Here is a 22218-nt window from a genome sequence, read left to right on the forward strand (position 1 = left end):
CATTTTTTTCCCGCAGGATGAATAAATGACATCCAATGTTGCCCAAGTAGAAAATGTTTTATATAACTTTATGAATTTTTGATGTAACTTTAAAATTTCTGAGTCGGACATTTCTAATGAATATTCCCTTTTAACCACTGTACACAAAATCCTTAATGGAACTGAAGGAGAAATTTTAAGGTGACACCTTTTAAGGTTTCGCTTATTCAGGAGGTTCTTACTTTCATTGTACTTTTTCATAGATTTAATACTTAATAATTTCACGTATTGTAGTCCACACAAAATTTCACGTGCTCTGATCGAGTTCAAACTGTGTCAAAGTGTTGCTCACAACTCCATGGAAACAAATAATGTATGATTGGAAGTCCTTCTGGTTCCGGTTTCAAACCGAATACCTCAAGAACTCACCTAATATCTTGGAACTGTCTGCAAAAGTTAAAATCAACGACTACATGCTATACAATATCTTTTAGGCCTGAAAAATACGTTGTCCTGACGTTCCTAGTTTTAATAAATTCCTTAATTAAGGACTTATTAAGTACTTATTATCGACTTATAGGTTACTGTGGTACTTCTTGGTGGTAACCCTTTAACCAAAGACCTGTATACACTGAGTCAGAGCTTTCGGCTCGCTCTTCAAGCTTTCATCAAGTGGTCAAGTCTTGTAAGTTTTTCCTCTGAGACTCGTTCAAGATTTTTGGTCAATATTGCTACAGGGCATGAAAGGGAACGGGAGCACTACCTTACACTGTCCTTTAGCAATTTTCCTTAACTTTCGGTAAAATTTTCAATATATTTTCTTTCTTCTTCTAGCACGTCCTCTCCGTAGTACTACTCTGAGGCAGAGTTGGTAAATTTCAAGAAATTTCATGAATTTCCGCCTAAAGTAGGTGGCGACTGCTGTGAAATTTCTGAAATTTTACCATCTCTACTCTGAGGTCAAGAAACTGTTTCAGAATTTTATATGGCCAATAGTATAATCACATGTATTGACTTTAATAAAAGGAATCTATTGATCTCAGAAAACAAATGGGATTTCCTGGAGAACGTAAAATGTTTAATATGTCGGTTTGTCCGTAACATCCCCGATCCGGGGCACCGTGGGACAAAAACGGGAATGTTGCAGACGTGGTTGTTTTCTGGCATAATTCGATTATTTCTGACGATACGGAGCTTCAACTCTGAGTTAAGTACTTCCTTTGGAATAATCTCATCAATCTCAAGGGTTATAAGAGTTTCTTTTTAAAATTCAGGATAGACTATGAGGTGACTTAAAATAAATCACACTTCTCAGCAATGCTAAATGATTATTATTATTATGCTTCTGTTAAAGAACTATTTTGCTCAAACTCTACAGCGATAGCGATTATAATCCATAAGTTTTTTATTTCATAAAAAATATATTACTCCACTGAGAAAAAGAGGGTGCGATTAACTCTTTTTCCTCGTAAACTTTAACACTTTTTAGGTGCAAAAATATATTAACATTTTTTTTGATGTCACAGCTTTTTAAGTGTAAAATTAACATGAAAAAAGGTAACTTTAACCCATAATACACCTAAAAAGCTTAATATTTACACCGATTTCGGATCAATAATATAGTGTAAAATTAACTTTTCTCGAATGTTATTTTAACTTTTTCGGATTTGTCTCAGTGTGTATCATTAGATCAACATTTTGCAAATTAGTTTAAAATCTTAATCTTTAGAACAACAACTAGAAAAGGTAACAGAAACGTCTGATATTTTGAAGATTCTCTCTGGTGGAAGAAATGCATGATTTTCTTTTCACCCTATACAGGGATATCGTACACGAAAAACAATTCTTGACGAAATGCAGCTTAAAATTCAAGCCCATAAAAGGAATATGTAAAACACAATTAGAGTTTTCGCAATTTTACCATGATTTCCGACATACCTGACACTACAGCCTCTTTGATCTTGATTTATCATCAGTTCTAGAGTTTTCATCACTTCTGGAGAATTGTCTATCATTTATAGTCCTTCTCTTTCGACCTTATCTTATGGCCTCTACTAGGAGATTTTTTTTCAAATGCCTTTTTAAAGAAAATTTCCCCTATCCCTGTAAGCAGAAACCCTTAGAATTTTTTAAAAAAGGCAATTTTTGACGAAAATTGCTTCTAGTGTGTAGATCTACAAAGAAAAAGGAAAAATATTTGTCTTACCGGTAAAATGATAACCCAAAAACAGTTGGAAACTGTAACTTACATGAGATTTGTATCGAACTTATAAATTCGAGCATCGCTTAAAGCGATTTCACTTGTGATTCACCTTAATATTTCATTTGTTATACAAAACTGCCTCCTCAGTTTCTTTTACCATTGCATTTGGAAAGTTTATAAAGTTTGTATAAAACTTACTTATGTAGTATATTCGTGTTGACATTTAAAAACATTCACTTTGAAACTTTGCACTTCTCACTTGCATGTAAAAAATTCTTAGTACAATAATACAATTTTTCAGACACATTAAAGAACATTAAATATTTATTAAATGAAAAAAATCAATTCAAAGAAAAAGAAAGGAATGGAAAAATCAAATGCGGAATATTTTGCAAAATCCTCACATATCTCGTGAATTAATTGTTCGATTTGAAAAACTAAGCATTTGACACGGCTTCACGATACGGTTTTACGACAGCCTTTGAAAGTCAAAAATCTGGATGGTCGATCTACCAACTGTTGACAATTTTACGAACTTCTAATCTATCATATTAGCAGCAACTAGAAAAATTCTCAAAAAGTCACTAAAATATTCAGAGTGTAGTTTACATTACTCAAATATTTGGTAAAAGAGATGTATACGGTATTAAAGCATGTAGATGAAAAAAATCCCTAACGATTAAAATAAAGTCAGTTGCAGTAGACTTAGGATTTTGTTTTTTTTTATTCCGTATGGTTTCAAAAGAATTTACTCAGCTTTCTTTTAGTGATATTCTTGTTAAAAAATATTGATTTTTGACTGAGTAATTGTAAAAAGATAGACAGCATGTAAAGTAATGATTTAAAGTTGACAATAATCTCAAAAATCGAAATGTGAGTTACGCCGAAATAATGAAATTGATCGGGAACTGTGCCGCTCCACTATCCAGAAAGGGTCCCGGTTAAAATCCCAGAAAGCCAAAATTCCAAAAGCCGAAATCCTGAACGCCAAAATCCCGAAAGCCAAAATCCCGAATGCCAAAATCCCGAAAACCAAAATCACGAATGGGCCAAAATCCCGAACGCCAAAATTCCGAAAGTCAAAATCCCGAATGAGCCAAAATCCCGAAAGCCAAGATCTTGAATTAATAAAGTTACAGCTACTCCCACGATTGCAACCGTGCTTGCTGGAGGCAAAGGGAAATTTTCTGTGCCTTGGGAAATTTTTCTACACATTATCCTCCATATAATTTTATCCCTTTCAGGATTTTGAAAATTCGGGATTTTGGCTTTCGGGACTTGTCTTTTCGGGATTTTGGAGTTCGGGATTTTGGCTTTCGGGATTTGGCTGCCTCCGATCCGGAAGATTATAGTTAGGATCAAGGATCTCACTACTGTTGCTCAGAAGCTAAGAGGAAGTGGTAGAAAACCTTTGATTCATAACAAGAGGATAGAAAAGAAAGTGCTAGAGGTTTTCGAGAAACAATTCAATCTCTCCCTGTGAAATCTTAACAAACAGATGGGAATACCTCGAAGCTTGCTCTAGGAAATCAAAAAGCGGAATTGTTTGATAACCAACAACTCTCAAGCTGCTTAAAATCTGACCGAAAAACAGCGTCAAAGTGCTAAAAAATAGTCACAGAAACTAAACGATCATCTTCTCAAAGGATTCCAAGCGAAATTTCAAGGCTGTGGGAAGGGTATTCAACCCGCTCCGCACTCTGAAAGTTCGTTCCATTGAGAAATATTGGGGAATATGGATAACCGATATCAGGGAGAAGGCTCATCCAGCTGATAACTTGCCGGATTTCAAGAGGAAGTTACAAAAAAAAAAACCATCCGAGACCGTAGAGATAGGTTTGTAAAGTCTAATGAGAGAAGTTAACAAGATGGTGCGAGCATTCGATCAAAAACCATTGGATTAAAAAAAAAAACAAAAAATCTAGAAAAATCCTAATAAAAATATCTTTCTAAAAATATATTTGTTTTTTTAGTATATTTTTTAATTTTTTTACAATGTAATTTATTTAATATTTCTGTGTAACTTACATTTAATTCTTATTCTAACAGTTTCCAGCCTAAGCTGTTCTCTATCTTATTTATATTTTAATTCTTAATTGCTTTATAAGTTTGTATTGTCTATATTTAGGGATTAGATTTATAATATGTTTTTTGTGATATCCATTTCATTTTTTAATATATACTGTGGTTAATATTTGAGATCAATTTTTAAAATGGGAAATATTTCTGTCTTCATGCTTTATAAATATTTTTATCTTATGTTTTAATAAGAAATTTGTTCTAATTTTATATTCTAAATTTTGTCTTATCATTTGAATATTGAATTTATTGAAAAATAAAATTTATTTCGACTCTTGTGTAAAATTAATGGTAACGAGCCCGCCACTCCCCTAAATTGAGGTTTGAATAACGGCTAAAGTGTTGACTGGCGAAATGTGCCTGTGCTTTGCCAATCATTTAAATTCAAACTGTAACAGTAATACCATTCTTATTTTAAGAGACGACTATTTAAAGTTATAAGGAGATTGATACGATTTTTGCATCATTATCGAATGCTCCTTTGTAGATGTTTAATCCAAAAATAGAAATTTCTCTACCAATGTAAAATTGAACTTCAATTGGAAGTTCTTCCTGTCAATATATTAAATCCATTAGGAATAGTCCTTCTTCAAAATGATTACGTGCAAAGAGACAGCAAGGACTGAGTCCCATTTGAAGGTTTAGTAGACTGAACAATGAACTCTACGAAGGGAAGATGGTCAATTTCCTCTTTAATTGCCAGCAATTTGGCGGAAATTAAGAATGAAGAGAGAAAAAAAGGCTTCCCTCACCTTCCAAATGAAAGTGAATGTTGTTTCTGTGTGAAAAATGAGCGGATGAGAATTTTCCTTTCTGGGGGAAAAACTGACAGTGATACTCTGGGAAAGAAGTCTAGTATCCCTAACCGAATGGGAAACTTTCCTTGAGTATTTTTTTCCGCTAGAACTCCTCCTCTTCATTCCATCCAGGAAGATTTTCTCTTATTGTGACATACGCATGGCGAAAAAAAAACGTACAAGGAATTGTATTTAATTCTTTCTCATCTAGCGAAAGTCTCAGAGGGAAGGAAAAGCTTTGGCAGAAAAGCAGGGAAAAGCTATTTGAAAGGGTGAGAAGAAATGCGCCAAGGCAGATGAATTGGGAAAGTGAAAGAGAGAAAAACCAACAACAAACAGAATGAAAATTTCCCTGTAAACTGGTTGTAAAGGGGTGGGTGGCAGATGGAAAATGGAACAGGAAAGCGAAGAAAAAAAGAAAGCCAGTTCCTTCATGTCTAAATGGACGTGAAAGAGAGACTGGAGGTGGTATGATGAAAATGCTGGTTAAAACCGTGAAAGAGAAAAGTGAATAAAATTGTAATGAAATTTTCTTTTCTCTGGCACACAAATATATTTTCTCACAGGCACGACTTCATTCTCAGCAATTCTTTCAAGCACGTGCGAGCACAGAACGATAATACAGGCATATAAATAAGTAAATGAAAGCTAAGCAATAATCACAAAAGAAATCTAATGAGGGGCGGAACTGTGGAATATTTCGATAAGCTATGGTAATCCAAACAGAGAATTTGTTGCGATGTGACACCTTGAATTATCACCTTTGCCCAAGCGTACTCACCTTTAATTGAACCTGAAGGTTCTGATAGATCCTTCTTCCAGGAAAAAATGTATATTAACCTTTGATTTCATTTCTTCGGAATGGTTCTCTCCAAAGACTAAATTCCTCAATTAACTTTAATATGTTTTTAGGTTTGTTATTCTATTTATTCAGTTCGTTCACCGTTAAAAGGACATAACTAAAAATTTAATTTCCTGCAAATAAAAAGTTTTAAAAAATTAAGAAAAAAAGATTACAAGGCATGCCAAATTTGCGGAATACTCGAACATTCAACATGTGATCCCTTGCCCTGAAAACTGTCTATAAAAAGTAAACTGTTCAGCTTAACGAAATAGAAAAGGGAAGGCAAAGCGACTCAGGCTTTGCGAAGTGCTCGAACTCGTGACTTTGATGCTATACCTCAAAAGTACTTTCGCATGGTTCATAACCGATTTATTGAACCGATCGAATTACTCAAAAGATCACCAGAACTACACTGGTAAAAATGAAAGGGTCACTGATGATCCTTTGAAAGGATCACTGTTTTGACACTTATTTAACTCCGGAATAAACGAATAAAAATAATAAAAAAGTCATATTTGGTGTTCGCTCAGGTGAAAGAAATATGATAAGAGTAATGAATTTACGATAAAACTTAATCTATCGTGTTCAATGTGAATATAAAATTTCAAAAGATTTAAGTGAACCTTTGAAAGGATCAAATATCATCCATTTTTGTTGAAAAGGGTCAATTTGACCCTTTTATTTTTACCAGTGTAGCTTAGGAGTAACACAAGTAATAAGTAACACAAGTGGATAAGAAATAGTTTTCGGTTATGAATCGCTTAATTACCGTGCCATAACCGATCAGAATCGCTTCAGACTTCTCAGGAATTCCAAGACCTTTCCAACGATTTCAAGCATGATACCATTCGATTGAGAAGTACGCTTTCTAGAGCCTTTTGAATCTTTTTTGACCTTAAATCACCGTTATTAGGAATGATTCAACGATATTTTCGTATAAGGGCAAAATGTCCGCCTGAGAAACCTCTAAAGCATATCCAAGAATGAAAAGAATCGCACGACGTGTTTTCGATCTATCCCAAAAAAACATGGTTTTGGCGGGGAAGGGGTGGGAAAAATGAGGAGTATGCTAACGACTCTATCGACTTAGGGGAGGTGTCCTCCGGTGCTTCCAAGATGCTATCTCTTACCGTTCGGCCTCAAGAGCTGGCGACAGCCAAACAAACAGCGACATGATGTTGGTTTCACGTAGGGGAAAGGCTCATAATTTTGGACAGTTTCTAAATTTGGACACTTTAAGGGTAAAATTGGACAGTAAAAATAAATCGATTAAAAATATAGATTTTTATTCCAATATTTGATGAATAATGAATTCTATCCAAATATTTGTTCTTTTTGGAAGATTTTAAGACTAAATACGTTAAATTTTGAATATGATTTGAGTGGAAATTGCTTTGTTGAAAATTCAGTGTGAGCAATTGCTTACGAGAAATAAGACAGAACTTCGTGTTTACTTCAGTCTTATTTAGCTGTGGTGAAGTACTAACAATGTTTCTTCGCTTTTTTGAGTGATATTATTGAATATTCATTGAATATTGTGTTGATTCACATTAATGGTGATTTGTACATTTGACCTGAAGTGAGATTTGCCTTGTGAATTACGTTTTTCGCGTGAAAAATGGAAAATTTTCTAAGAGATTCACCAGTGAGGTCATACTCCTTATTTTGGACAGGTGTTTTTCTTTCCAAATATCGTGAAATTTTAGCTTTTATGAGGACTATAGGTTGTATAAATGCCTGGAGAAACAATGAGAAAGAGGACTTGGTAAGATAGGTTTTTGAAATGGTGAACAATGGGCATCCTTTTGAGGCGAATAAGTACAAATCGCTCCTTGGAAATTACAAGGGGCCAACTCACTTTTTGGCGATTTTGAGGTTTTAATGCACTGAGACAGAGAATTTAATAAAATTTTAGATGACATGAATCATTAAATTTCGTAATTACAAAAGTTTTTCAAAATTTTATTCTTTATGAATGCTTGCGCGGTTTTGTTTGAAGTCAAGGGGCACAAAATAGATTTATCTTTCAATTTTTTGTGATACAAGGGACTAACTCAAGCAAGTTGATCCCGTGTCATTCTAATTTCATGAAAATTTGCATATTATTTAGAATGACAAAGAGCTAATTCATAAAAAAAAACATATTTTGAAAGGTAAAAATATGTATGTTTCGATGTTTATAATAATGCTCATACAAATAGAAAAGAATTAAATTGTTTTTATTATTAACATACTTAAATGAGATAGTTATTTATACAAAGTTGAATCTTTCATGCTGTCTCCTGAAAAATGGCTCAGATTGAGTTGTCCCCTTGTAATTTTCAAGGAGCGAAATATACAACCAAGTTGTCCAAAATAAGAGTCAAATTCACCTCTACATATCAATTCATTTTTAAACGTATTAACATTTATTTTAATAAAAAAAAAGACGATAAATAGCTTGCCAAGTTTCTAAACAACCCTTTTGAAAAGAGAGTAACAAAAAATCAATTAGTATTGAAAATATCGCACTTCAAACTTGGAACATCGATGCTTATAAGCAGACTGTCCAAAATTATGAGCCTTTACCCTATTTGACTATTTGCGTAACTTTTTCAAAAGTGACAAGAAACTTTTGGTCGATACTGTATGTTAGATTAATCCTCTGTGAGAGAAAGAGAGAAAGAAAATTTTAGAACTTACCCTTATTGGTCAATGTCCTACAGGCCATTGTATAAATTTTATTTACTTAAAAATATTACAAACCTTTATTAAATTAAAATTAAGTGTTTGAAACTTGAAAGTGCTAAAAAGTGTCTCGAAATACACCACATTACCCTATTAGGTTCATTATTTTATTAGGTTTTACAATTATTTCATTTGTATTTTTGGTTTTGTTGTACATTGTCCATCAACAAACCAGGAATTCATATTCTCGTACGATCGTCTTAATTGACCAGATTCTTCAGGAGAGAATTCATGAAGTTTCCTGCAGAGATTGTTGTAGGTCTTGTGGCTTGTTACTTTGTAGTGTTTCTTCCACCAAAAATATTTCATGTAGTCATCGATGTTGGTAGTGAGGTTTTTGAGATAGGTTGCCAGTTTTGTGGCACTTTCGAAGTCATTGGCGTTAATGTAAGAGTGGGGTGGAAGGTGATTGGAATAATTTGCTCCACCATAAACTACAGGAACTATGTAGAATTGCATGACGTTGAAAACTTTCTCTGTGATGTAATCGTTGCACAGGGAATTCTCGAATGAGAGGTAGAAGTAGTACCTTTCCTCAACGAGCCTGTAGCAGTCGCCTTCATTACTTCTGTCGCATCTGCAAAAATTTGGTAATAAACGTGGAATAGTAGAATATTTACTGTGATTACTTACCGGAGTGTTCCACATTTTCCGTAGATGTCAATGTCCATATGTTTCTTCATGACTTCCGCCAGTTTCTTTCGTCCTGATGTTGCATAGCAATTGGACACAAACCATGCTGCGAGTTTTTTCTTTTTCTTAACTTTGTGGATAACTTCAGAATTGAAGTCATCTTCGAATATGGGTGATTTCCAAATTGGAGCCTGAGGATCACTAATGTAGGAGACATCTTGATTGCTAATAAATCCATATGGCCAGTAGATGTCTGAGTCTCTTCGGTAGGTCATTGTGAGATTGTAAATTTCAGTAGAGACATTTAAGAACTTATGTCTAGATAAGAAAGGACACTCGAGATCAGCAAATATATAATATTGATATGGAGATCTCTCAGCTGGGAAGACTTCGTTAACTGTCCAATTTTCCTGTCCACTAAAAACTAGAGCGTCATATTTCTTTATATCACTAAAATAGTTCTTATTCACAGTTATGACACAATCAGCATCAACATCCAATTTCTCCACATACACCGTTTCCATCCATTTTGGAACTTCATACAACAATATCACTTTAGGCTCAGAAAATTTTAAATTGACTTTACGAACATCCTCTTCTCGCATAATTAAGTACAATAATTGCCAAAATAATAGAACAATAATTATTATGGCCAAGATGCAAAAAGTGAATCTTCTCACTGAAACCTCCATCATATTACTAATACTCAATAACTTGTAACATTTAATAGGGGATCGTTGTTGATATTGTCTTATACTGTAGATATTAGTTGCAGCTATCGTTTATTCAGCTGATTCAGTTATAGTTTGTCTGTTTTTTTTTAAGTTGCAATAACGTTTGCACAATGATAAGATAAATTTTTCAACTCATAAAATTCTGTTTAATCTCGTGAATAAAGTACTTTTATGCATTATTTTTTCTTCGACACTTCAAAGTCAACCACTATAACTCAGTTCTGTGCTCATTTGCATAAGCAATTTTTCATTCATGTTTACAATCAAGCAAATGTATGTTACAAGAGGAAATACATATTTAAAATTCATTCAGAATTTGGATTAATTAGTTACATAATTTAATTAAATTAAAATGATTCAAATGTATATCAAAACTTCTCAAAGAAAATAAAACAGATTCAATTTCTTGACATTATCTCTTCAAATCTAAAATAAAGAGAAACGTAGGGGGAAGTGGGGCACTTTTGAAAGTGGGGCACCTTTGAAATTGGGATTTTTCTCCTATGTTTAAGTGAAACTGAGCCATATCACAATGTAATTTAGTTTCTCAATCTGTTTGTGCACCTAAATTATATCACGAAAAGGTTCAATTTTATTTAAAAATAGGTGAAAAATCCCAATTTCAAACGTACCCCACTTCCCCCTAAGACATTTGTGCTAAACATATTCTAATAGAAAATTTATCGCTCTATATCCTTCCCCAAATAGGGGAAAGGGTCGTATATAGTTTCACGTATGCACTACTTTCGAAAATACAGAATTTTAGGACTTTATTTAGGAATTATCCTGCATATTTCCAAATAACCAATACTCAATAAGAGAATCTAGTAGAACATAGTTTCAATATTGTTTATATTCATTTAGCAAATAAATCTGGAAACATTTAATCCTAATTATTTTTCTTTATCTTGAAAGCGTGCTTTCACCTAAATGTGATATAAAATTAAAGACAACGGAAAAGAGCTTAAATAATTAAATTAGAAAAAAGAATATCCTTTTAATATTTTAACAAAACAAGAATTAATTTGAATTTCCCTCGGTAAGCGCTTAGAAAGAACTTTTAAATAAAATGTGGAATTTATCAGGGATAACACAATTGATTAAACACAGAAAATTTAGTAAGTTTAAGTTAGAAATAATATTAAAACAAACATTTTAATTTTTGCAGACATGCTCTTTAATTCTTAGTTATCTGCCTCGACAACTAATTGTCTCGTATGACACAAGTTTGGTTTAAAAAATTCTTTGTTGATATTAAATTGATTAATGTACTGAAAAGCCTTTATCTCGTTGACTGGAACGGAGCTAAAATGATACAATTAAGTGCTTTAGCAATTAAAGTATTTCAGTAAATATTTGTACAGTTTAATGCAATCATTTCCTCATAAAGATATTACCCAATTATCAAAGTTGTAGTAGATCCATTCAGACTAGAAAGAATTGAAAACAAACATTACGATGTTTCCAGAGTGACACATGGGAAGGGAGTCTTAAGACACTAAATAGCACCTAGCTACATATAGGCATTATTGTATTGTATTTATTTATTATCTTGATGGAAATATTAGACAAGTTCTATCACAGATTGTATAAGCCATACCTAGTTATTTACAATAAAAATGTAAGACTTTAACTTTGAGTATGAGAAAATTGTTCACTCAAACGAAAGCGAAAGACCAGGCTGTTGCAGCCGTTTAGCATGAATGGTAAAAAAAATATTAAAAAATAAGATTTAAAAGAAAGTTTTTTATTTATCAAAAATCCAATTTGTTTAGTAAAATAATCAATTATATCACCAAGAGAACACACTCAGTCTGTGCTTAATTTAAAACTTTCCTGAAGATCAGAGATGAAATATTAAGGAAAGTAAAGCTTTTTTCTAATTTGCAAGAAAAATCTGAAGAAAAATCGAAATGAAATCGATTGTCATTAATTCATGTACCTTTTAATTGTTATTCAATGTGTTAAAAAAAAGTAGTATTAACATTTCTCCAAAATAAGAGGATAGTTTTAAGTACAACTTTTAAATAAAAATAATTAACAAAAGACCTTAAATATTATATATAGAGAACAAAAACTCAAAAAGGAAATGAATGTAAAAGCAATTGCCCAGAGAAAAAGGTACAGGTTTTATGAAAAGGACACTAGTAAAAAAAGAGATGACAAAGCGTCCCAGCTTTGCGGAATGCTCGAACTCATGAGATAGAGCTCGCCGTGGATTAGTCTACTTGATCTACTAGAGATAAAATTCATTCATACACAAAAGCATTTGAAAATCAAAAAATCGGTACTTAACCGATTCATTACCGATGAAGACCAATGCCGCCGGGTTCGAAATTTCAATACCTTTCCAAAAAATCCAAATTTAATCAAACCTGTTGTTAATGTGCCTTCCAAAGTGCTTGAACTTTGATCTTCACTAATTCAAAATGGCGAATTTTCCGGTCATAGGTATATGTTTGGGCGAAATGTTCGCCTGGATTAGCTCTAAAACATATCCAAAAATCATTGAAAAAGCTTGGGCCAATTTTGATAAAAACCGAAAAAAACATTATTTTAAGGGAACATTAATTGGGGATGTAAAAGTATTTAAAAATCGGTACTTAACCGATTCATTACCGATGAAGATCGATGCAGCCGGGTTTGAAATTTCAATACCTTTCCAGAAAACTATATTTAACCAAATCTGTTAAAAAGTGAGCCTTCCAAAGTGGTTGACCTTTAATCTTAAATAATTCAAAATGGCGAATTTTCTGGCCATAGGTATGTTTGGGCGAAATGTTCACCTGGACTACCTCTAAAACATATCAAAAAATGATTGAAAAAGCTTGGGCCAATTTTGAGAAAAACCGAAAAGCATGGGCTTTGGAGGGGATAGACGGGGATGAGTAGATGAAAGAAAAACGTCGAGAGATTTTGTTTTTTTATTGGGGGTTATCGAAGACTGCAAGTTGATATCTCTTACCGTTTAAGCTCCAGAACAGTGAAAAGTTGAAAAAAAAAGACGATTATATAACTGCTCTTTGAGTTCGAGCAGTAAAGAACATCGAATATAATGCTTTAAAATAGCAAACAGGTTGTAAATCAAACGGAAAAGGCGAAAACAAGATTTAAGAATATAAATTAAAATAAAATATAAATTGAAAATTAAGAATCTCAAAAACTACAAGATAGATCCAGCGCACATTAAGACCTTTTAAGGCCTTAGCAGTACAATTTGAATAGAAAACCTCAATTAAATCCAGGATTAACAAGGTTGTCTTACGCACTTCTGGCTTTTCCATTTTGTTATTGTGCAAACGGTATAAGTTACCGGGGCAGTGATAGAGTTTATTTAAAAATTTACCTATGTCAAAAGACTAAAAAAGAAGTATGTTTTATATAATGGTCTCTACTCTCTGGGAGCAATTTTTGTCAATAAAACGTTTTTTTTTTACAGAATTTTGACATTTCCGCCTACAGCAGTCCATACGTTCCTTAAAAAAACTATTTTAGACAAAAATTGCTATCAATGTGTAAAGGCGATACTGTTCGAACTTCATATAGAGTGCCGACTTGATATTTGGAGACCTTTAAAAAAAACTATTTTTTCTGTTTAGATGATTACACTCTAAGTAAAATCATCCGAACTCAGAAAACTAAAATATTTCCTGTTAGAAGAAGAGTTAAATTAGTCCTTGAACATGGAACTGATTTAACTCTTTACAGCTTTAGAATAGCAATTTAGCTTTGTTAGGGTTTCATGTATTATTTAATCAATACGAGAGATTTCAGTGTAAAAGTACCACTTTTATTAGGTGTGATTATCATGTTTGCACACAATACAATAATTGGAAATAGTTGAAAATTAACAGGTGTTTTGTATCGTTGGATCAGTGAAAATGCATTAATAAAGCGCTTTTTGTGAAATGTATATAGCAAACTGCAAAACCGTTATTGTATTACACAAAAGGCAGAGTATTAAAGATGCGGTCAAAGTTTACATCGGGGTAGTTTAATAATAAATCAGCACAAAAAGGTTTTCCCATCTCAGTGCTGGGGCAAAATTTCCAAGATTTCCACGAAGAATGTAAATGTGGTCAAAGTTTCAATAAATAAAAGTCCCACCCTTGTGAGAAAACCACAAATTTGTGGCTAAGTCAGGATGGTAAATTACATTGAGGGTTTTCGCGGAAAACAACTTCTAATGTTACAAATTAATCGCCCAAGTGCAAAAAGTCTGTGACGATTTTGCGGAGGGTGAAGTCTGTAAGATTCCTCTGAACTTCACGTCCAGGTAAAGCTCTGCGGTAAACAAGAAAGTTTTGGAATCTAATAATAAGCTTCAGCTCTTCGTCGAAACTTTATATATGTGAGTCTTTATCCTGGGTGGCCTCAATTGAGGGCAATGGTGAAAATTTAAAAGTCTTCGAAACATCACTCCATCCCAGTAAGACTGTGTTTTTTTTTTCCTTTTTACACTGAAATTAAGGGCAATTCTTTTATGAAACTTTTTACATCGATATAAGAATTACCATATTTCGCCAAAAGTGAAACAGGCGGAATAAACGAAGAGGAAGGAACTTCAAAATCTTAGCTTATATTTAAAATAAGTTTTTTTTTGTTTTGGAAAAAACATAAATCCAATGACGCAGCTTTTCAACGTGTAAGAGATTTATACGATTAGCGCTACAGGAGTCAAAATCTGAAAGAGAATTTTTGAATAATAAAATTAAACAACTTGAATTTTACATCTTCAATTGTGATGAATTTTGATGAACTTCGGTTCAGACCTATTAAAAAAAATTAAATTCAGGATTCCGCATAAGATCTCTCCACTAAATTAAGTCTGACGAACATATTTCTAAAATGGTGGAAAATATTGAGTTATGAAAGTTCGTTCTGGTTGTTCTAAGCCACTGACCTATTTAATTAATTAATAATTCAAGTACCAATCCGTTTGCTGTGCAATAAAGAAGGAAAAGAATTCGCTCCTAACTAATTTCAGGGAAATGATGTGGCAGAAAGTAGACCAAAACTTGACTAAATATTCAAAGACAAGACTATCCAAGAACCACTGAAGAAAACACGATAAGTGACGAAAGCTCTGGTAAATTGTGTGTTTTACTTTTGGATTGTATTTAATACACCGACGCTCACCGGAAGGACATTCTGTCCTAAAATAAGAGTATCGTTCACTATCAGCTCATCTTTCTCTATAATTAAATGATTTTTGGGACTCTACGGACCCATCGATAACGCCCAGCTTTACAGGGGGCTCCGGGATTAAGCACATTTCTAAGACTGAGAAAACCGCGTGAAATCACAATTAATAGCGTACGAACAGAATAAATTGCATACGTTCAAGGGGTCTAATTTGCAAAGCGTACGGCGCATTAGACAATCGTTAACCCAGTCGACGGCTGAACCCCAGAATCCTAATATTTTATTCCTGTGTCACGCCCATAGAGTCATCCCTAGGCGGGTACTGAAGGTTGCTGGGGCTTTTGTTCGAGTCAATCCTCTCCGTACTTCAGTCAGTGAGCATCAATCGCCGTGGACGATTCACTCCAACAAAATTGAAAGATGGGTCGTACCTTTCAGTCCCCCGTTTTCCATTTAAAAGTTATAATTATTATTTAGGTAACAATAAGGAAAACCGACGTATAATCACTTCTTGAAAGTTAATCCGGTGTTCGTCGGGTGGGAGAGGAATAGCCCAGAAAAGTCTTTTCTTCCCAGAGCTTTCGGTGCACTACGCACCAGTGGCTGAAGGAAATATTTTTATTCCGGTTTTTTTTTTATTTAGGTAAGCACACTCAGGGCTTTCATATTTTAATAAATTAAAAAAGAAAACTGAGTAAAGTAGGAGAAACACATATTGACAACGCAGTAGGGATCGTCAGTTATGCAGTGTGGATCGTTTCCCCAAGATGAAAAGTATTTTTAATAATTCCTTTGATGTTGTGTTGTGACAAACAATTTCCTTTAGCGATGCCTCTTTAATTAATAGTGTGAATGGAGGCAACCCAGGTGAACATTTCATCTATAGAGGACATTGCCTATGTTTTGTACGATCCCAAAGCTTCGTAATTACTAAATTTTTCATATGTTTCTCAATAAATGTGACTCGTCGTACCCATATTTTAAAAAAAAATTGCACAGAAAAATATATTTCGTAAAATTGTTCGTAAATGTTTGTGAATTTCTATTGGGGACTTACGAAATGCTCATAAATCGTATTACTCACAAACAAGTTCGCAATATTTTGTACCTTTTACACTTTTACAAACATTTGTTCGTAAATGCTCGTAAACATACAAGACATAATCGTAAAATTTTGTCATTTGTTCGTTAATTTAGTTAATTTAATAATTTTAAACATAGGCAAAATTTAATTATTACGAAGCTTGGGATCGTACAAAGCATGGGCACTGGGCACTTTGCCGTACGCACCTATAGACCGGATAATTTAAAATTTTGAATTCTTCGAAGTAATGGTTTAACAAATCAGTTCGCTGGCTTTTTAACCGATTTGGTTAAATGTTAATATTTTGGAAAGGTCTTGGAATGTTCAACCTAGATGCATCGGTTTCAATTGTTAATGAATCGGTGACGCATCCCTAATTGATTTCTATTTTCCTAAATATTGATTTTTATGTGGTCGAGAGTAGGCTACCGCGCTATATCCCGATACTTTTCGAAAAGTATCGGGTCCAGGTGCATATTTTTTCCACAGATACTGTTAAGATCCTGTGGATAAGGTAGAAGTTACCATCCCCTTGCAACCACCCTGAAAAGACTCACGACCGAATAAGAGGCAAGATGAGTTCCCAGGACCAGGAAAAATACAAGAGTTCCTCTTGTAGACTTTTATTTAACTTCACTACATTTTGCTTTAATATTATTTTAATTCCCGGGAGCCAAAAGGGCCGCTTAAAGTACCGAGGATAGGGGGTTTTCCCTCACAAGAACACCCACGAACCAACCGAGGTATACCTTTCAGGGATCGCCAACGGACAAGCCGGGGAGATCTGGAAAGTCTACTCAACTTTATTTTTTAAACTCTAAAAGCTGCAGATTTAAACATTTCACTCCCTATGATTGCAATTTAATATGCGTTGCTCTCAAGAAATAAAAGCAAAAGCGAAAAATCGCATGTAAAATCGTAATAATACTTATGATTAGATATAGTTAGAAATTTCGAGTTTTAGAAGTCCAAGTTCAACAAAGGCCTATTTTCCAACAGATTTAGGGCAGAATCACATTGACAGTAAAATGCTCACCGGATTTCGTTAATTTATGCATTTTCATTGCAATTCTTACGCAAATTCTCAATTACCGTATTAGCTTATCTCATACTCGGTGGCACTAGGTAAAAATAATAAAAGAAAATTGAAGAAATAAAACGAAAATGCGATAAACGGTGTGTAAGAAAAACTGTACGATTAATGTTTCCTACAATTTTTTTTGTTCATCGTTTATCGAATTTTCGTTTTATTCACCACTGAGTATGAGATAGGGTAATACGGTAATGGAAAATTTGCGTAAGAATTGCAATGAAAATGCGTAAATTAACGAAATACGGTAAGGCTACGACGAGTATTTTCTTGTCAATGTGATTCTGCCCTTAGTCAAATTTGGATTTCTTTAAAAGCCATAGAAATTAGAAATGAAATTGGAAATCTCATAATAAAAAGTCACATGATTCACAAATACGAGCTTTATAATACCTACTGCACGTAGAGCACTCATGAGTTCCAGAACTTCAGTAGAAGGGAAAAGTACTCACCCTTCGAACGTTCAAATGTGAATTTCTTTTGTTTTTCTAGAGAGACTTACACATAATTAAAACACAATTATCAATAATTGATAATAAAGCTAACTAATATTTTAAAAAAAAATGTGTAAGTTTCTTAGGAAAAATAAAAGAAAATTCACATTATTCGAAGGCATGAACGGTCGAAGGGAGAGTATTTTACTCCATAGTAATCAAAAGCTAACAAAACTTCTCCTTATCGAGTTTGAATTAGAGTTGTTCGAGAGTTGTAGAATTTTCTCAAGTGAAAATGCTCTTGGGCACTAAATAAAAAATTGTAAAATAATAGTACCGGAAAATTTTTTTATATTTCCCTTACGGCAATAGTGTGAATGTTTACTAGAAAATGTACCGGGAAAGCGAATCATTAAAATTGAAAATAAACCGCTGCCCCGTGGAAAAGTGATGTTTGCATCCACTACTCATGGCAATGAACATGAGACCAAAGTGCAGAGAATAGTACCAATAAATGCCTCAATTTCAGGAAATGTAGAGCCCATTGAAAGCCAGTGAGGGTGTGAAAGTTCTAAGGCACTTTTGCCTTATTCCCCATGTTTGTTCCTCGAGGGGAAAATAGTTTATCGTTTTGGCATTTATATCGCAAACCACCCCCCCCCAAACCCCTAGCCCCAAGGCGAAACAAATTCAAAGCATTGGGATGGAGACGCTTACATTTGTTCCCATTAAATTGTATACAACCACCAGTGATTCCCATAATTCACATTTAGTAGTTTAGTACAGTATATATTGCAATATATGTGGTACTCTGATGAAAATTCAGCCACAAAATATCACACTGAGCTCCAACACTTCTCTCCCGCCCAAAATTCTCATTCTCCCGACCCTAGATTCTGTCATAAACCATCCAACTCTGTCGTGATATTTGGCAGAGCGCTCACACCAAATATCTACATGGCATAATGCTTTTCCTTTTGAAGTTCCTATTCAAAGGAAACTCTATAAGTTGAGGTTAGTGATCCCACTTAGGGATTAGAGAAAGTTTCGGAAACTCACACGGAAATTGATTCAAAAACTATTCTCTAAACATTTTACGTAATTCTGTATATCATTCCAAGATTATTTTAAATATTTCCGTCACGAATAAAATCTAACAATCACTAACATTATATTGCTTTTCTTTTTATCATGTAATTTTACAAATTTCAAAATGAAACTTATGAACGGAACATAACGTAATTCTATTCACAATCTAAATCAGAGGTAAGCGAGAACCGTTTGAAACCAAATAAACGTCAAAATAAAATTTTTCGACTTATTTTGACGTTTATTCAATTTCAAACGGTTCTTGCTCATTCCTGATCTAAATACGGTGTCATTGTCTTCTGGGTCTTTGTCACTGTACCTATAAGTTGGAGAGCCGAGAGAGTCAGTCCGGTCTAGAACGTGAGAGAAGAAGGACATGTGGGACTTGGGTCTCTCGGGGGAATCTGGCTGGGTACTAGAAGGTGCAGCGGCTATTTGCTTAACACTAAACCTACCAAGACCCAATCAAATTGACCGGTTTCAAATTAACACATATTTAAACGGTACAATGTCACTATCAAACTTTATGAATTTCTTAAAATATGCATGTAATAAATTTTTCAGTGTTTAAATTTTCCTTTTTTGCTGTTTTCCAAGACAATATTTGTTGAGTATCCAACCCTACCACGATTTGTCATTTGACCGAAAAACGACCAAAAACGGTCGGTAGGTTTAGTGTGAAGAGAGCCCATTTCCTATCAATCCTTCCAACCTAAGAATCCGACCGGTAGTTTACAATAAAGTGTGTCCACGATAAGATTGTTCCCAAGAATAATGCTTTAAAAATGAAGCCTACGTAATATAAAAAAATAGAAAAATATTTTTTGAAACTTTAATTCATTGTAGATTTATTAGATATATTAGTTTTTTTTTTATTCAAGTATTTGGTTGGCGAAATCTCGAATCTTCTTCTTGAATCCTCCCATCAAGGTCTGTGCAAGATCATCACCGCGGTTCTTGGTTGTTTCATTCCATTTTTTTTTAAGTCCTCGATGTTCTCGACGCATTTAGCCTTCTTCTTCAGATCGTATTTAATAATAGCCCAATATGTTTCAACTGAACAAAGATGAGCACTAAAAATATTTATGAACTTTATCAACCGTTACAAAGAAAATATTTATAAAATCAAATTTGACACAAAGTTAATGGGATTTGAATTAGTCTAACGATAACATCATTCATAAAACCAGTTAATATGTTCTCAATTGTGCAATTGTGTGGAAAATCTTCAAGACAACTTTCTATTTGACATCGGTGCCATGATATGTTAACATATTATATGCATCCAGTGAAGCTCAGCGTTCAACTTCATGCACATTTATTTTCTGAAAGTTTCCACGTTGAATGTAGCTAAGAATCACAGTGGTTGGAGGAAGGTGGAAATTTGAGAAAATATAGGACAAAAGAGGAAGGGTCGTCTAGCGAATGTGGCAAGAAAATGTTGCGAAAATGTGGATGGTAAGAGTAGTAAGAGATATGAGCTTTTGTATTGAATAACATTTTCAAAGTATCGTTCTACCTCTGATGTTTTGTGACAAAACATATTTTATACTTCGTGTCTACAACATCAATAAATTTGTTGTTCCTGTGACAGAGTTAAATGGATGAATTTTCTCTTACAGATCCACATGGGATGGGAGTATTTTGACTGACATGAAAAATCTATTTTCCTCACCAAATTATATTTCCATCCGTTTCTTCTCAAATGCAAACATTACTTGGTAAAAAACCCTCTTTACCCAGTTCTTGCAAAATTCCTGACACAAAACAAGCATATAATCCCCTGGCGAATATCTCGTATAATGGAGCAAAGAATGAATTTCAATTAAATTTAATAGTATGCTGTATGAATGAAGAATGCCACTTTTGGTATTTATTGCAAACCACAAACTATACATAAATCATATGAATAGGGTACATTGGCCAATTTTCCCTTACTTGATCACTTCACCAGCCATTGTCAAATATTTTCCACCAAACTACAACCCGGCGGAGTGGATTTACGACGACTCTCCCGGGTTTAGGACATTATAATACTCCCACAAAGTCTCCATTTAATAACGATAATATACTGAATAGATATAGTTTATCATAAATTATATACTGTATCCTTTATAAACAAGTTAACTAAGGGGAAAGGACAGTAACTCGAGACGACACGGCGTAACCTTAAAAAAAAAGTTATTCTTCTTATACGTTTCTTAATAAAATCTTAATGGTAATGCATATATTTTAAATAGCCAATAGAAAGGCCTTGAGGGCTAGTCTGCGTAAAAAGAAGTACGAATTTCTGTGCCATTTATCGATCTCCATATCTTGCTTCTATCGTATTGCTTTAAATACAAAACCTTGGGATCATACAGCGCGGTGGTGTTCGAAATGGTTTGACCCCTGTGTCTTGAGGGTCGCCTGTGAATTTCCGGGACACCTTATGTGATTGAGCTGTGCGTGATTTTAAGTTCAATTTCAATCATTTTATGACAGAGCTGTGAGTGTTTTTAAGCAACCTGAACCGTTTTATGACTGATCTGTGCGTGATTTTAAACGCAATCTTAACACTGAAGTGCCTTACTAGTTTTAGCTTAATGGGATCTTCTCCGAGCTTTCAGCTTCTATTCTGCCCAAAATTGTAAAATTTGTAAGGGGTCAAGCGGGTTCGGATGACTTCGGGGTTTGCTTTGGCAGGGGTGATTTTCCTAAGCTTTCGTCGGACCCCTGGTGACGGAGGCCTCTGTCTCGTTATTCGCTGCTTTTTTTCGCTCTCGTTTTTCATGGTCCTGTGTAAGTCTTGTGTGCTTTCTGTACTTGACTTCGTTTTTGTGTATTTTCCAGACTGTTACTTGCAAGCATTGCTTTCAGCCTTTACATAGTTCTATGGGGTCCCGGTTAAAATCCCGAGAGTCAAAATCCCGAATTCTTAAAAGTGTCATTCGGGATGTTTGCTACTTTTGATATAGCAGTCTGATAAGGTTTCCGATTTTTGATAGTCCTGCAAAATTACAGGATTATTCATTTACGATTCAAATGAATTGGAAAAGCTTTAATGGAATAAAATTCCTCTAAAACATAGGGTCATCTAACTCAAAAATATATGAGCAATACTTTCAAATTAAATAACCGTTGAACATCATAAGTTTAAATGCCCAAACTCTCTATCTTTTACCAATAAATCTGCTAAGTCAAAACTCAAATTATTGGCCTAAACCAACGTCGCATTGCTCTGTCTATAAAATGAATCAAAGTGGATCGGGATAAATGGAAATTGCTGCTCATGCAGTACCTTTTATGAGTGTGAACTTGCTGGGTTGCATAACAATGAGACAGATAAAATGCGTGGTTGAAAATGTGGATGATGGCTCACAAAAGGGCAAATTCCCAGG

General features: G+C 34.0%; 1 protein-coding gene across 1 annotated transcript; it reads right to left on the bottom strand.

Moving 5' to 3' along the window:
- Positions 1-8571: 8571 nt before the first annotated feature.
- On the bottom strand, positions 8572-10030 carry LOC129803848 (alpha-(1,3)-fucosyltransferase C-like). Its single transcript, XM_055850657.1, has 2 exons — positions 9263-10030; positions 8572-9206 (listed from the first exon to the last, which is right to left on the bottom strand). Exons 1-2 carry the CDS (start codon positions 9955-9957, stop codon positions 8753-8755), a joined length of 1149 nt encoding a protein of 382 aa, XP_055706632.1. The 5' UTR covers positions 9958-10030; the 3' UTR covers positions 8572-8752.
- Positions 10031-22218: the final 12188 nt, after the last annotated feature.

This window comes from Phlebotomus papatasi, chromosome 2 (genome assembly GCF_024763615.1).
Source record: "Phlebotomus papatasi isolate M1 chromosome 2, Ppap_2.1, whole genome shotgun sequence".
NCBI classification, from domain to species: Eukaryota; Metazoa; Arthropoda; class Insecta; order Diptera; family Psychodidae; genus Phlebotomus; species Phlebotomus papatasi.